We start from the raw sequence: 12,411 nt of genomic DNA on the forward strand, positions 1-12,411 counted from the left end.
CAGCCATGCTTCTGTGGCACTCTTCTGGGCTGCTGCCAAGCTCTGCCTTCTTTTCTTTCATGAACAGATCAATGTACAAACATTTAAAAAACCTAAATAACATAATAGATACTTGAATGCAAGCTGAAAAAAAAATTCAAAACTGTTGCACCTACATAATGTAGCTAATGCAAATCTACAAAAACAAGGAAATAAGGAAGAGTGGTAGCACATAGCTACCATTTCCAAAGCTGCCCTGCCCCAGAGACTGCATGCATCAGCTTTTCCTCTAATCCCCAGCGGAAGCAATCTCCCATGCCTCTGCCACATCACCCCTCACACAGAATGTACACCAGCCTCAGCTGCGGCTAGTAATGCTGGAAAGAGGAGAGGTTGCAGCGTGGCGTGTTGTTTGTTTATGAGCAATGGCAAGGTGTGATGTGTGTGTGTACCAAAACACACATCCACTGGTTAGTACTCTAGCCTAAAATTCAGAGATAGCAGCAGCTGCAACTGCATTGTCCTCGGTGCTTGCTGAGGGCATCCTCCCCTGCTAACTGAGCAACATGCATTTGTAACGGTGCAGCGAGACACTTCACCTTACACTGCCAGACACACGCTGGCATTAGCCCAGATGTGTTTTGTCATCTTCTGTTTTTGTGAACTCTCTCGCTCTGTAGTTCTTTTTGCAATAGAATAAGTGCCTGTGGAGAAAAGATTTTTTTTTCTCTGTTAACCTTCAAACTGCAGGACATGTGCTTTGAGTGATGCCCGTTAGCGGGAGCAATGCTGGAATACTGGGATCAAAAAGTTCCCCATGGGTGAGGAAACAGCTGTGGGAAAAGAAGAAAACTGAAGAAAGTGAAGTGACCTTCATGGACAGCTTTAGAAGAAAAAAGCTGAGAAAAATAAAAAAAGGGAAAACTAATTGGAAAGGGGTTAATGTGTAAGGGCATTCTAAAATATAAAGAAGTACAAGAAAGGAAATGGGGAAACAGAAAAAAAAAGAAGATGTAAGCAATAAAACGAGAGGCAAAAAGATGAATCAAATCTCTTTACTGAGGGCTTGTACTGCAACCTGCCTCGTCGTCTTTTTAATACATTTATAAATAAACTTCATTAGCTTTTTTTTTTTTTTCTGCTGGGAGGATATAAAAGATGCTAATGAGTTCTTACAAAGGGTAAATAGTTTAAGGGGATGATATTAGTGATACTGAAGTATTAAAATAAAGATCAAAGCCGTGACTGCCAGAATAGGGTTTCTAGGTTATTCTATGCAGTTACAGTTCTAACAGATTAAAGACTCATTTGAACATGAAAAGAGGAAAAATCATTGGGATCATCTCTGTTATAAGAATGGCTTGATTACAAAACATAGTAAAGGCCCGATTCTATCAGGCTAATCGGGCTGCGCAGAGCTTTAGGAATAACTCCATTAACATCAGTGGAAACTACACAGCAGGATCTGTTTCTTGGCAAAACTAAGGGTGTCCAATGTTAGTTAGTGGGATTTGCAGGGATCACTCATGCTTGGTGCCAGTTTTCAGTGCTTAGATCAGTTTCTGTTCTGGCCTCTGAAGCAGCAGAGATGGTAGTGGTGTCTTGATTGCACACTCCCATCGTCACTTGCCATTGTATAGATTAACATTTGTCATGAGGAGGAAAACCTGTGCTCTGCAACCTAAACCCCTCAGAGCAGTTAGTAGAGCAATTGTAGGTGCTAATTTGGTCAGCAGCCGATGGTGCCGTGTGGCTGCATGTTTCTGTGCTCACCCTCTGCAATCGCCTGGAAGCCAGCACTGCTTTGACAGATGAGCTGAGCTGGGACACCAGCCCACACGGCTCTCCCTTCTCTCAGAGACAGAGCTCTCCTGGACACAGACGTTTGAGGCACGCTTATAGAGCAGGTGGAAAAAGATAAAGGTCACACCACAGGGCAGAGAAGACCCGCTCAATTTTTTGGCTTGCATTCCAAATGTCATCTATTACAGATATACACTCTGAGGCCACATTGGGCTTGTGGAGGAGTTCAGCTTGACTGATCACAGTGGCACTTCAGAGATGCTTTCTTCCCTCTGTAGCCAAGGGCAAACAATATTACACTTTTATGTAAACTGTGGAGTAATGGTCAAAATGGAAATTTAAAATTTACCGTATTAGAAGTCTGGAACTTGTCAGCCATGGCTAAAAAGCACCTGTAAAGGTGTACTGGTAGGGTTTGGTGTTCGTACCCATTCATTTTCACCCCTTCCTGTCTGATAAGCCCAGTTTTGTTTATATGTCTCAGAGCTGCTATTACCAATATACACATGATGATTGCTGGCATCTAACACACAAGACAGGTAAAGAAAGAAAACAAAAGTCCAGGAGAAAAAAATAAAAATAAATAAAAAGCTACTGTTTAGGATTGTGGCTTCCAACATATACTTGAAAATTGTGATTTGGATTCACCTATAGAGATGCAGGAAGCCTTTATTATACATCCCTTCCTGCTGCTGACAGATGGTAAAGCAGAGAATGGAGACCACAAAGGTAACAGCATTTCACCCACAGCTTTTTCGTGCAGCGTAGTAGCGTAAGGCAGCTGAGAAATCAATGGTATTTGAGAACATTTCTCGCACGGCTGAGGTTTCTGGGTGGAGGTAGCCCAAACACAGCCCTTCTGTCAACTCCAAGTCTTGGCACAGAGGTCACATGAAAGAAAAAGATACCTAGACAGAAGACAGGCGGGTTTATGTGGGTCAGGGCTTTTTTCTTTTGTGTGCCAGAGGACAAACCTGCCCCTTTCAACCTTGAACTGAGCAGCTACAAAGCTTGAAGCCGCCTGGGACTTTCTTTCCCCTCAGCTTGTCATGAGAATGTCTAGGCAAGAAGGAGAGCTGCAGAGAGGAAGGAAGGAAAAAACGGGAACCTTTAATATATTCGTGCTCTCTGTCCCCTTCCCTCCTTTTCTGCGCATCAACAGTTTTAATAACCTGGCAAAAACAAAACCCGAAACTGGAAAATACTTTCCTACCCAGTACCACAAAATGCTCATCATGTATTAAGAAACATTAAGGAGGAGTGATGTGTTTAATATGGACTTTTTCTTTCTTTTTTTTTTTTTTCCATTTTTCGCGAGTTAGTAGTGCATTTTTTAAAAGCTGCTCAGACACAACCGGCTTGCATTTTTAAAAAAAGGAATCTGCTTAGGGAACTGAAGCTGATGGAGATGCGGCTTTTGGACAAGATACACGAGTGAAAAAAAAAATAAAAGCGGAATCGCTCCTGCGCGTAACCTCTCCACTATGAAAATAAACAGAGTAAACCAGACGGAGGGGGGCTCCCACTGCTGGCTTTTCTTCCGAGGGGGCTGCTTTCAGCCCCTGAGCTCCCGTTTGCCACCCACCCACGCCCTCCCCCGGAGCAGCGCCGGGCATTTCGTGCCCGGCCGGGTGCGGGTGAGCAGGAAGCCCCCGGGGCGTTGAGGAAAGGCACCCCCGCCGCCCGCACAATGGCTTTACTGGAACGGAGGGAAGGCACCGCCGCCCAGAGACCCTTTAAAACATGTTTTCGCCGTCCCCAGCCGCGGCGAGCGCGATCCCTTATTCGCTGCGAGGGGCTCCTCCCGCCTCCTCCCGCCCCCATAAAGCCGCCCCGCGCCGCCCAGCGCCACCGGGCCAGGGCGGGCGGCGTCCCCGGGCTCCCGGCGCCTCGGCCCGGCCCCGCCGAGCTGTCCGCGCCCGGCGGGTGCTGAACGCCCGTGGGCGAGGGAGGGCGCCGGGGGGAGCCCGATCCCCGTCCCCATCCTCCCCGCGCACGAAGCGGCGGCCATGGAAGAGGAGCTCAAGTGCCCGGTGTGCGGCTCGCTCTTCAGGGAGCCCATCATCCTGCCCTGCTCGCACAATGTCTGCCTGCCCTGCGCCCGCACCATCGCCGTGCAGACCCCGGAGAGCGAGCAGCACCTGCCGGCCCTGCTCCACCCGCGGGGCACCGCCGCCCCGGCCCCGGGGCCGCCCGGGGGCTCCGCCGCCCCCCCGGACCCGGAGTGCGCGGCGGGCGGCGGCGGGGACCACGCGGACAAGCTGAGCCTGCACAGCGAGACCGACAGCGGCTACGGCTCCTACACCCCCAGCCTCAAGTCCCCCAACGGCGTGCGGGTGCTGCCGCTGGTGCCCGCGGCCCCGGGAGGGGCGGCCGGGGCGGCGGCTCCGCGGGGCGCCGGCGCCGGCCCCGGCCCCGCCGGCTCGTCCCTCACCTGCCCGCAGTGCCACCGGAGCGCCTCCCTGGAGCGGCGCGGCCTCCGCGGCTTCCAGCGCAACCGGCTGCTGGAGGCCATCGTGCAGCGCTACCAGCAGGGCCGCGCCGCCGCCGCCAAGTGCCAGCTGTGCGACCGCAGCCCGGCCGAGCCGGCGGCGGTGCTGTGCGAGCAGTGCGAGGTGCTGTACTGCGCCGCCTGCCAGCTCCGCTGCCACCCGGCCCGCGGGCCCTTCGCCAAGCACCGCCTGGCGCCGCCGCCCGGCCACCCGGGCGCCCCCGGCGGCGACGGGAAGGGGGCGGGCGGCGGGCGCAAGCCGGCGACGTGCGCCGAGCACGACCTGGAGCACTACAGCATGTACTGCGTGAGCTGCCGCAGCCCCGTCTGCTACCAGTGCCTGGAGGACGGCCGGCACGGCAAGCACGACGTCAAGGCCCTGGGCGCCATGTGGAAGCAGCACAAGGTAAGCCCCCGAGGCGGGGGGCCGGCGGGGCTTCGTTGTCGCGACATCGCCCCGCCACCCCACAGCCTCTGCTCGGGTTGCTCTGGCACCAGCAGGCTCCCTCCCACGGTTGCCTTGCCTGATCCCAGATACCAAACCTCAGCCTGAACCCCCAGCAGACACCTGGGGTTATCAGCCCCGCCAACTTGCTTGTCCATGCCATCGTCCTGTCCAGGCCTGAGAGCAGTGGAAGGAGAGGGGATGGCCTCCGTTCCTCCATTTCACCACCTGGGACTCAGTGGGAGCTGCTGCAGTCTCATCTCACCACGTCTTCCTTCCTGTCAATGCCTCAATGAGGGCAAACGGCCCGCAGCCACCCAAAGTTTTTAGATGAGAAGGTGTGGTAGGGAGGCACGTGGGACATCATGTTGTCTCCCAGGCCTCGAGGAGATCTTCCCCTCCCCTCAATTCCCAGAGGCCAGAAGGAATGGCTGGGGGACCTTCATGGCACAGAAGTGAGTGAGGAATAGTAGGACAGGCTCTGGGGACAAGTACAGCCTTTTCCAGTTCCCGTGATGTTGCCGTCTGATTCATTCTTCTCTGCAAACGATGCTCCTTAACCCTGTCCGGAGCCCCCTGGGTGATCTCAGTCAGTGACTTTGCAGCACAGGTGGTACAAAATAAGTCTTTGCAACCATTTGAATAAAGAACAAGACGTGACCATAAAAGTTTATAAAGTGTTTGAAGTTAGCTCACTTTTGTTAAGAACGATGGATCCTGGGAAAATCATTTAATGCAAATGAACATTTAAAAACCTCTGAGCTGAGAGCAGTCCTTTGGAGCTTCCAGCTACACTGGGGGCAAAGGAGTCCTGTGGGCCACGCAAAGGGCACTTGGCTAGCTCTGCTGGCCGCAGGATCTCCTCCTCTGCTGCAGTTAGCACTGAGAGGAGCCCTGAGAGATCTCTTCAGACAGTGCAGGAAAGGACAAAATCAAGTCTGGTCTCATCCTCTAGCCACGGAGTGGCTGAGCATGAGCTAGCGTAATGAAAAACAATGCCTTTTGGTTTTAAGACCTCCAAAAGATGCCACTTGGGGTTGAAATGCATAGTTTGTCCATCTGAGAAAGACAAGCTCCTTCCAAATGTGTGTCCATTGCATACTCTCGGCCAAGGACTCAGCCACCTCCTCACTAATGTGACTTACTTGTGCGGGGGAGAAGTTCTCTCGACTCAGAAGGAGCAGATCACAGATTTGCAACTATCACTCATCTACTAATGGCAGATTCCAGTTCTGAGCAGAATTATTTCCATGAGCAGCAACTAAGCTCACTGTTCACGTGTGGTTAACATTTTGTGTGTTGTGAGGGACCAGCTTGTGTTGTGTTACCGTCTACTTTGCGTTAAAACTGGTTGGTGCCTTTTTGAACACTGTGATAAACTCTGCTGCGATCAGAGTGTGCCATTGGTCATTTTCTTTCTTTTCTGATGTCAACAGAATGAACGAGAGCAAGTTGGTTTCTATTTTTACTGCATTTTTTCTGGGAGTATGGTATCACTGAATGTGATTTCTCTTGATTTATAGATTCAATCTTAGTGTGAAAATGCTAGTGAAAGCCAAAAAAAAAAAAAAACCACTCAAAATTAACTAATCTGGGGACTCTGAAGTTGGTCTCTTGTGAATATTACTTTCCCCAGAACAATGCACTTGGCTGAAAGTAAATATAGTGGAACCATACAGTCAGACAGCCTAAATCAGCAGCTCACATTCACTCGGATAAATTGCTCAGGAGTTAGATACTTGTGTTTATAAATAGTTCTCATATAGGTTATTACCTGTAGTTACTTCGGCCAAACCATAAATTACTTACACTGAAGTACTGTGCATTGAATGGTATGCTGAATGAGGTTCAATTTTGTGTTCTCCTCTAACCCAGCGTAGCTGGCGGAGAAGTTGGTGGAAGGGCTTTTTGGTGAGCACACTGAGCCCGGGCAGCTTGGTGGCTTGGCAGTTGTTCCCCATCAGCTGCCTAGCACCTGCTTATCCCATTCTGAGGCAAGGGGCTGGTATTCTTCCCCTAAAAAAGGCAGCCAATGCCATGTTTCCTCCTCTCATAGGACATGGTTTCATCCCACAACAGCAAACTTCAGACTAACGGTTTTCCTACAGACCCTAGAACTGTTTGTCCAGAGCCCCTGCCCATCTTCACCTTCAGGACCGTTTACAGCCACTTCTGCATTAGTCTTCTTCTCAGGCTCTTTGACTTCTCCATTGTCTGAGCCTTACATAGGGATTCGTTGGTAAATTACAGTGTGTGTAAACTCATCCGTGCAGTGTTTCAGACCATGCAGTGAGAATTGCATTTACCCTCAGCCGTGCTGCTAGCCTGATGGCTGTTCAAGACTGGTTGGCCCCTGTTAATGGTGCAGGTTTCCCCATTACCCTGCTGCATGTGACCTCTCCTTCAGAGGAATGAAAAATGGTGGAAAACAAGAAGAGGGCCCCAATGGCATGAATCAGTGTAAATAAATCCACCGAGTTAGGTGGGCTATGCTCACTTACATGACCTGTGCATCTGGACAGGGAAGTTGGTTGAGGCCCATAACAAGAACAGAGGACCTATGAATATGAGGAATGATGGTGGACATGTTTCAGCTCTGCACATCCCAAATGGTTGTATACGCATAGAATTGGAGTCTGCACGCCTGCTTTTATTTGCTGGTGTGAAGACTTGTGTTCCCCAAAACACGCGGGCTCTTTCAGCATTCAGCACCAGGGTAAGCTTATCTAATCAATAGCCAATCTGCTGGTAAAGAGAGAGAGAGGGAAAACAAGCTAAATGAACACGAACTGTGTGCTTGAAAAAGGACATTGGCATTATCTGGTTCATTTTCTACAATCAAAGGAAGCATCAGTCTTCCATGCCTATCTGGATTTAATTACTCACCCTCGTTATCTCCCTGTTCCTGTATTTGATAGAAGTAGAAACTTGGCATCCAGAATCCTCACTTTTTTGTTGCAAGAGCGGTATTGTAGTAAAGACAGCCATCGGTAGAGTACCGTTTGTCAGGAGTTATTAATTGTCGTAAGCAATGGAGCTTGTAATGTTTCAGCTTGGCTTCAAGTAAATATTCTGCAGCACGCAGGACTGCTCTGAGCGTACAGGGCCTTTTATGGTTTGGTTGGTTCGCTGAGGGCTTAGTCATGTAGCTCTGTTTGATTCTAATGGGAAGTGCAGGACCAGATGCCACTGCTTTGTAAGGTATCCTTTACAATCACTTTGAAAAACAAGGCTATTATCTCTAAGTGGGTTTCATAAATGGAGATCTGGTCTTCTCTGTGGTTCCGTGCTGCAGTCGCGTTAATGCAACCGCAGGTTTTAGTGAACACGAAAATTCCCTTAAGAGCCATTTGATCAATGACTTTGTCAAGTGTCTGCTCCAGTCCCTCGCAGTGGTAGCGTGACTGGAGCCGGGCATGACTGTGCGAATTGACGGCAGTGCCTGTGGTGGCCACAGTTCATCTGCGTTGGCTCGGATTTCTACCTGATGGCCACAAATAGTTTTCGGTTCATCTTATCTGGCAAAATACACTTTGATTTGTAAGTGAGGGTAGATGTTGGAAAAGTTTTACTTTTGTCAGGACCAATCCTTGGTTTTTGCTGAACAAACCAAAGGCCCAAACACCTTGTGTGTGGGGTGGAAAGTGCCATCAAAAAGGGTGGGCTTTAAATTACGGCAACCACAACCAGCACATGGAGGGCTGATTTGCAGTCCTGATCGGCTCGTCTGGCCGAAAACGGGGGCCCTTTCAAGGAATTAGAGGGTTTTTTTTTTTTGTAGCCTCAGGTGGCCTTCCTATCAAATACGCTTGCTTTACATTTTTATGAGGTGGCAGAAGTCTGTGTAAGAGAATGTTAAATATTTAACTATTGACCAACTAACGCTGTAATTGTTGATCTTCCTATTACATTTGTTACAAATTAGTTGTAGTAAAGCATATTTTATTTTCAGGTTTAGCACTGATGTGATGCCTACAGCTGGGCTTAAAGGGGAAAACTTGTGTGACTGTGAGGAAATGGTGTGAGGATGGCTTCTTTCTCTATAATTCAGCCCCAGTTGTGGAGAATGTGTAGGGGACGTTCAGGCAGGAGGTAAACCCTGAACAAGGTCAGTGTGAGGAAGTGAACTGTGTCATTTCCAGGGATGGAGTAATTCACTTCCCCTCAGGAATAAGAGGGAAGCAGAGAACGAGTGGGAACTTCCAGGATTGCAACTAGGTCTCCTCTTAGGGGCTTGTAGCTTTTATGCCATCCTTCATACAAGGCTCTGTCTCAAGACACCCTCTAGTCCTAAGGAGTCAAGAGACTGCAACCTTTTGGGAGCCTGACATCAGCAAGAATACTTAATTTTCCATTTCTTTGTCAGTTATTGTATCTGTTTCGTGAGGATATTACTTGGATGTTGGCAGTCTGATGGTTACCAAGTGCGACTAAGGAGCAGACCCAGAAGAGAAGGTCCAACCGGTAGGACTTGGCATAGGAGCCCAGAGCCCTGTGCCGGGTGTGCACCCTTGTGAGGGAGGCCGAGTATGACAGCAAAAAGAAAACGTCCCCAGTGACACCCACAAGGGGACCAATCCCATCTCTCCATGTTATGCTGGATTTGGGCTTGCCATGGGCTGCCAGATGGAAGAGCATGGTCTCCGTAGTCCCAGCCAGGCTCCGAGGAAGCTGCTCACGGACTGTGCACTCAGACTGTGTTCCTCCAGACGGAGTTTCCTTCCGACATGGAAAGTCCATCAAGAAACCACTTGTTCAGTTTAGAGATCTCAGGTGCCAGCTGAGCAAAGGGGAAGTTGGGTCTTCAGTGTGTACTTACACACTGATCAAGTCCTCATCTCTCAGCAGTAAAAAGCTAACAGAAGAATTTTTTTCAACTTTTCCAGAAATATTCACCCATTTGTTGGGTTGGAGCATGGGAAACTGAAGCCCCCATTACTATGAAGTCTGAAAACACAGTTTTGTCTTTGAAGTCGTAGGTTTGGTAGAATCTACTACATTTACAAAGATTTCAGGCTTTGATGAAAAAAACCTACTATTTTTGAAAGCACTTGGGGATGTTTTGGCATGACAGATGCTACTGTGTATGACTATTATTTCATTATATATGTGGGTAGTTGTCTTGTAAAAAGTATTTTGAGTTACAGAGTCACTGTAATAAAGTGTAATGTGCAGACACAATACTTGACTGCCCCCACATGCATATTTCTCCTTTATTAAAACTTATTACAATTAAAATCTTAACTCTTCTCTTCAAGCACAAACAGTTTGTGTGTGTAAGAATATATGTGACAGCACGTAAGCCTTTTAGCTCATTGTTAATTTTTAAAAGTCAGGATTAGTAAGATATTTTGCATTTTATCTCCAATTTTTCCTTCTATTTTTTTCTTGCAGGCACAGCTGTCTCAGGCTTTAAATGGTGTTTCAGATAAAGCAAAGGAAGCTAAAGAATTTTTGGTTCAGCTGAAAAATTTATTGCAGCAGATACAGGTATGTAGAATATTAGCTGTTGTGATAATACGTGATCAATAGAACTGAGTGAATAATTTATCTGATGACTTTGTCTCCTTTGCTGTTCTCATATTTCCTGGAATCGTCTAACCTTTCTTGAATGTATTTGCTAGGCAAAATTACTCATCAAATAATGCCTGTATGCCTCTTTTAGCTTCCGGATTGTTTGCTGTTTATTGCATGAAGCTGATATTCAATACTGGACACTGGAGCTGTGTTGATTTGTATTTGATTGAATCCAGCCTCCTGCCTGATGATAATTCCTTGAATTTAGGATAAATTCTCATTTTTACCCACTCAGAACTTACTACTTGTTTTTCATCTAGCAATTTCTAAAAATGTACTCATTTCTGGATAAAATCCAGCCAACCTGTTTATTGGAGAGCTTGTAGGAAGTCAAGAAAAAAATAATAATGAAATGAATGCTGCTAAATCAATTTGGTTGTCTAGTGAAGGAGAAGATATTTCCATGCACGTAATTGTCCAGCTTCAACAGTGAGAATAGGGCTCATGGTGAGTGCAATAATTGAGAGCACAAACCCCAAATGAAACAAGTTCTGTTTTCAGCCAGATTTAAGCTCTGATCAGTGTTGGAGGTTAGGTGATCCTCAACTTCCTTCTCACCCTGCAGAGTGGGGCTGGGGATGTGCTGCTGTACTTCAAGCTTCGCTGATTCCAGGAGGGGACACTTGCTGTCTGCAGCAGCAGCGCTCTGCTGCCGTGTGTTTTCTGTGTGATACGCATCATCTGCTCTAGGATATGCCTGCTCATCTTTCATCAACAAGCAGGTCCTGTTCCTGTTACTAACAGAAAGCCAAAGTTCAAAAATCTGTATTCGGTTTAGAATGTAATCATTAAAAAAATGACACTTTATGCTGCAAATTATGGATTTGTATCACAAGTGCTGCCAGAGCTCGCGGATTGCCACAGAGCAGCATAATTACCCACCCTCACAGCCTTCTGTGACAGGGTGGGAAAGAGAACAAGCGAAGACTAGGAAATTGGTTAAAGAAAAGAACATCTAGCTGAAAGAAACCAGCATGCAGCCACTGACTGGTACCTGTCGTGTCATGTTTTGGATGCAGTGTGAGGTTTTTCTCAGCTGACCTTAGCTATCTAAAAGTTAAATAGCTCATCTAGCCTAGTCACTAGAGCTTCTGTCCTTTTCCAAGGAGAAGGAGAGGTACCTGTAGAGAGCCATTCTTCCTATATGTACTGGCAGCTATTTTAGGCTGGGATAACTCATCCAAAACAATAGTCTGTCACCAGTCTTCTCTTGAGTCACCTACCTCCATTAAAAATGTATTTTTTCCCTCCTGAAACCCAAAGGTGGCCTATTACGACTATTTATGACTATGCTGTAAAATCCTGTAATGCGTTTCAATAAAATCACTGGCAAATTGCTCTGCTTAAGGGAGCTGCTAGAATTAGATCAAAAGACCAAGTAATTTCTTTGATGCTGCTCATTGCTTAAATGCTAGAGGAGGGCTTGAAAGAGGAAATAGTATCTACCAACCACCATCTAAAATTCAGGTGTGTCTGGGCACAAAGCTGGATGTGAACTTCACATGTTGAGCCAGTCTCCAGCATGAGTCTGTCTGAGTGAGGAAGGACATCAAATTTCAGCAAACCAGAACATAAGGACTAATCAGCTGCATGTGTATTAGTAAATGAAACAAGGCTAGGGTATAACTGAGTGCTAGATGATGATCACTCACACCATCTGACATGGCATGGTTTGTCCCATGACAAATTGCACTTGCTCCCAGGTGATGCCTGGGCAGCATTCACCGATGGCACATGCTGGGGATTACTCCCAGGAGGCAGGTTTGGTGCAGCTATGCTGTTTTAGGGGAAGGGGCTTAAATGTGTCATGAGCTGATCTGTGCCTTTTGGCCTTTAGACCAAAGAACAGTTCTTGGACTGTTCTTTGAGGGGGTAGATAGATGTAATTTGCATGTGGGTACTCGGAACCATTTATCTCAGTGAAGGCTATTGCTAATAGCTGTCTTATGGTTACCACACATGCATACACACACACTTACCACTCAGTTAAAATGTATTTTTACACAAAGGAGTGAGCCATATGTTCATTTTATTATCCCGTTTCAATGCATACTGGACCAGTTAGCCATCCACTCTTCATCTCTTCTTTGAGCATGTCAGAGCTAGCAGGAGCTGT

The 12,411-nt window shown here is 47.5% G+C and overlaps 1 protein-coding gene across 4 annotated transcripts in view; it reads left to right on the top strand.

Moving 5' to 3' along the window:
* The first annotated feature begins 3,630 nt into the window (after positions 1–3,630).
* TRIM67 (tripartite motif containing 67) overlaps positions 3,631–12,411 on the top strand; it is a 37,501-nt gene continuing 28,720 nt past the window's right edge. For all 4 annotated transcript variants that reach the window (XM_066994063.1, XM_066994064.1, XM_066994065.1 and 1 more), the window contains exons 1-2: positions 3,631–4,679; positions 10,113–10,208. In XM_066994063.1, the coding sequence (XP_066850164.1) occupies positions 3,792–4,679; positions 10,113–10,208 (984 nt within the window). In that variant the 5' untranslated portion in view covers positions 3,631–3,791. The remainder of the gene's footprint in view (positions 4,680–10,112; positions 10,209–12,411) is intronic.

The sequence above is a fragment of the Anser cygnoides genome, chromosome 3 (genome assembly GCF_040182565.1).
Source record: "Anser cygnoides isolate HZ-2024a breed goose chromosome 3, Taihu_goose_T2T_genome, whole genome shotgun sequence".
In the NCBI taxonomy this organism is placed as follows: domain Eukaryota; kingdom Metazoa; phylum Chordata; class Aves; order Anseriformes; family Anatidae; genus Anser; species Anser cygnoides.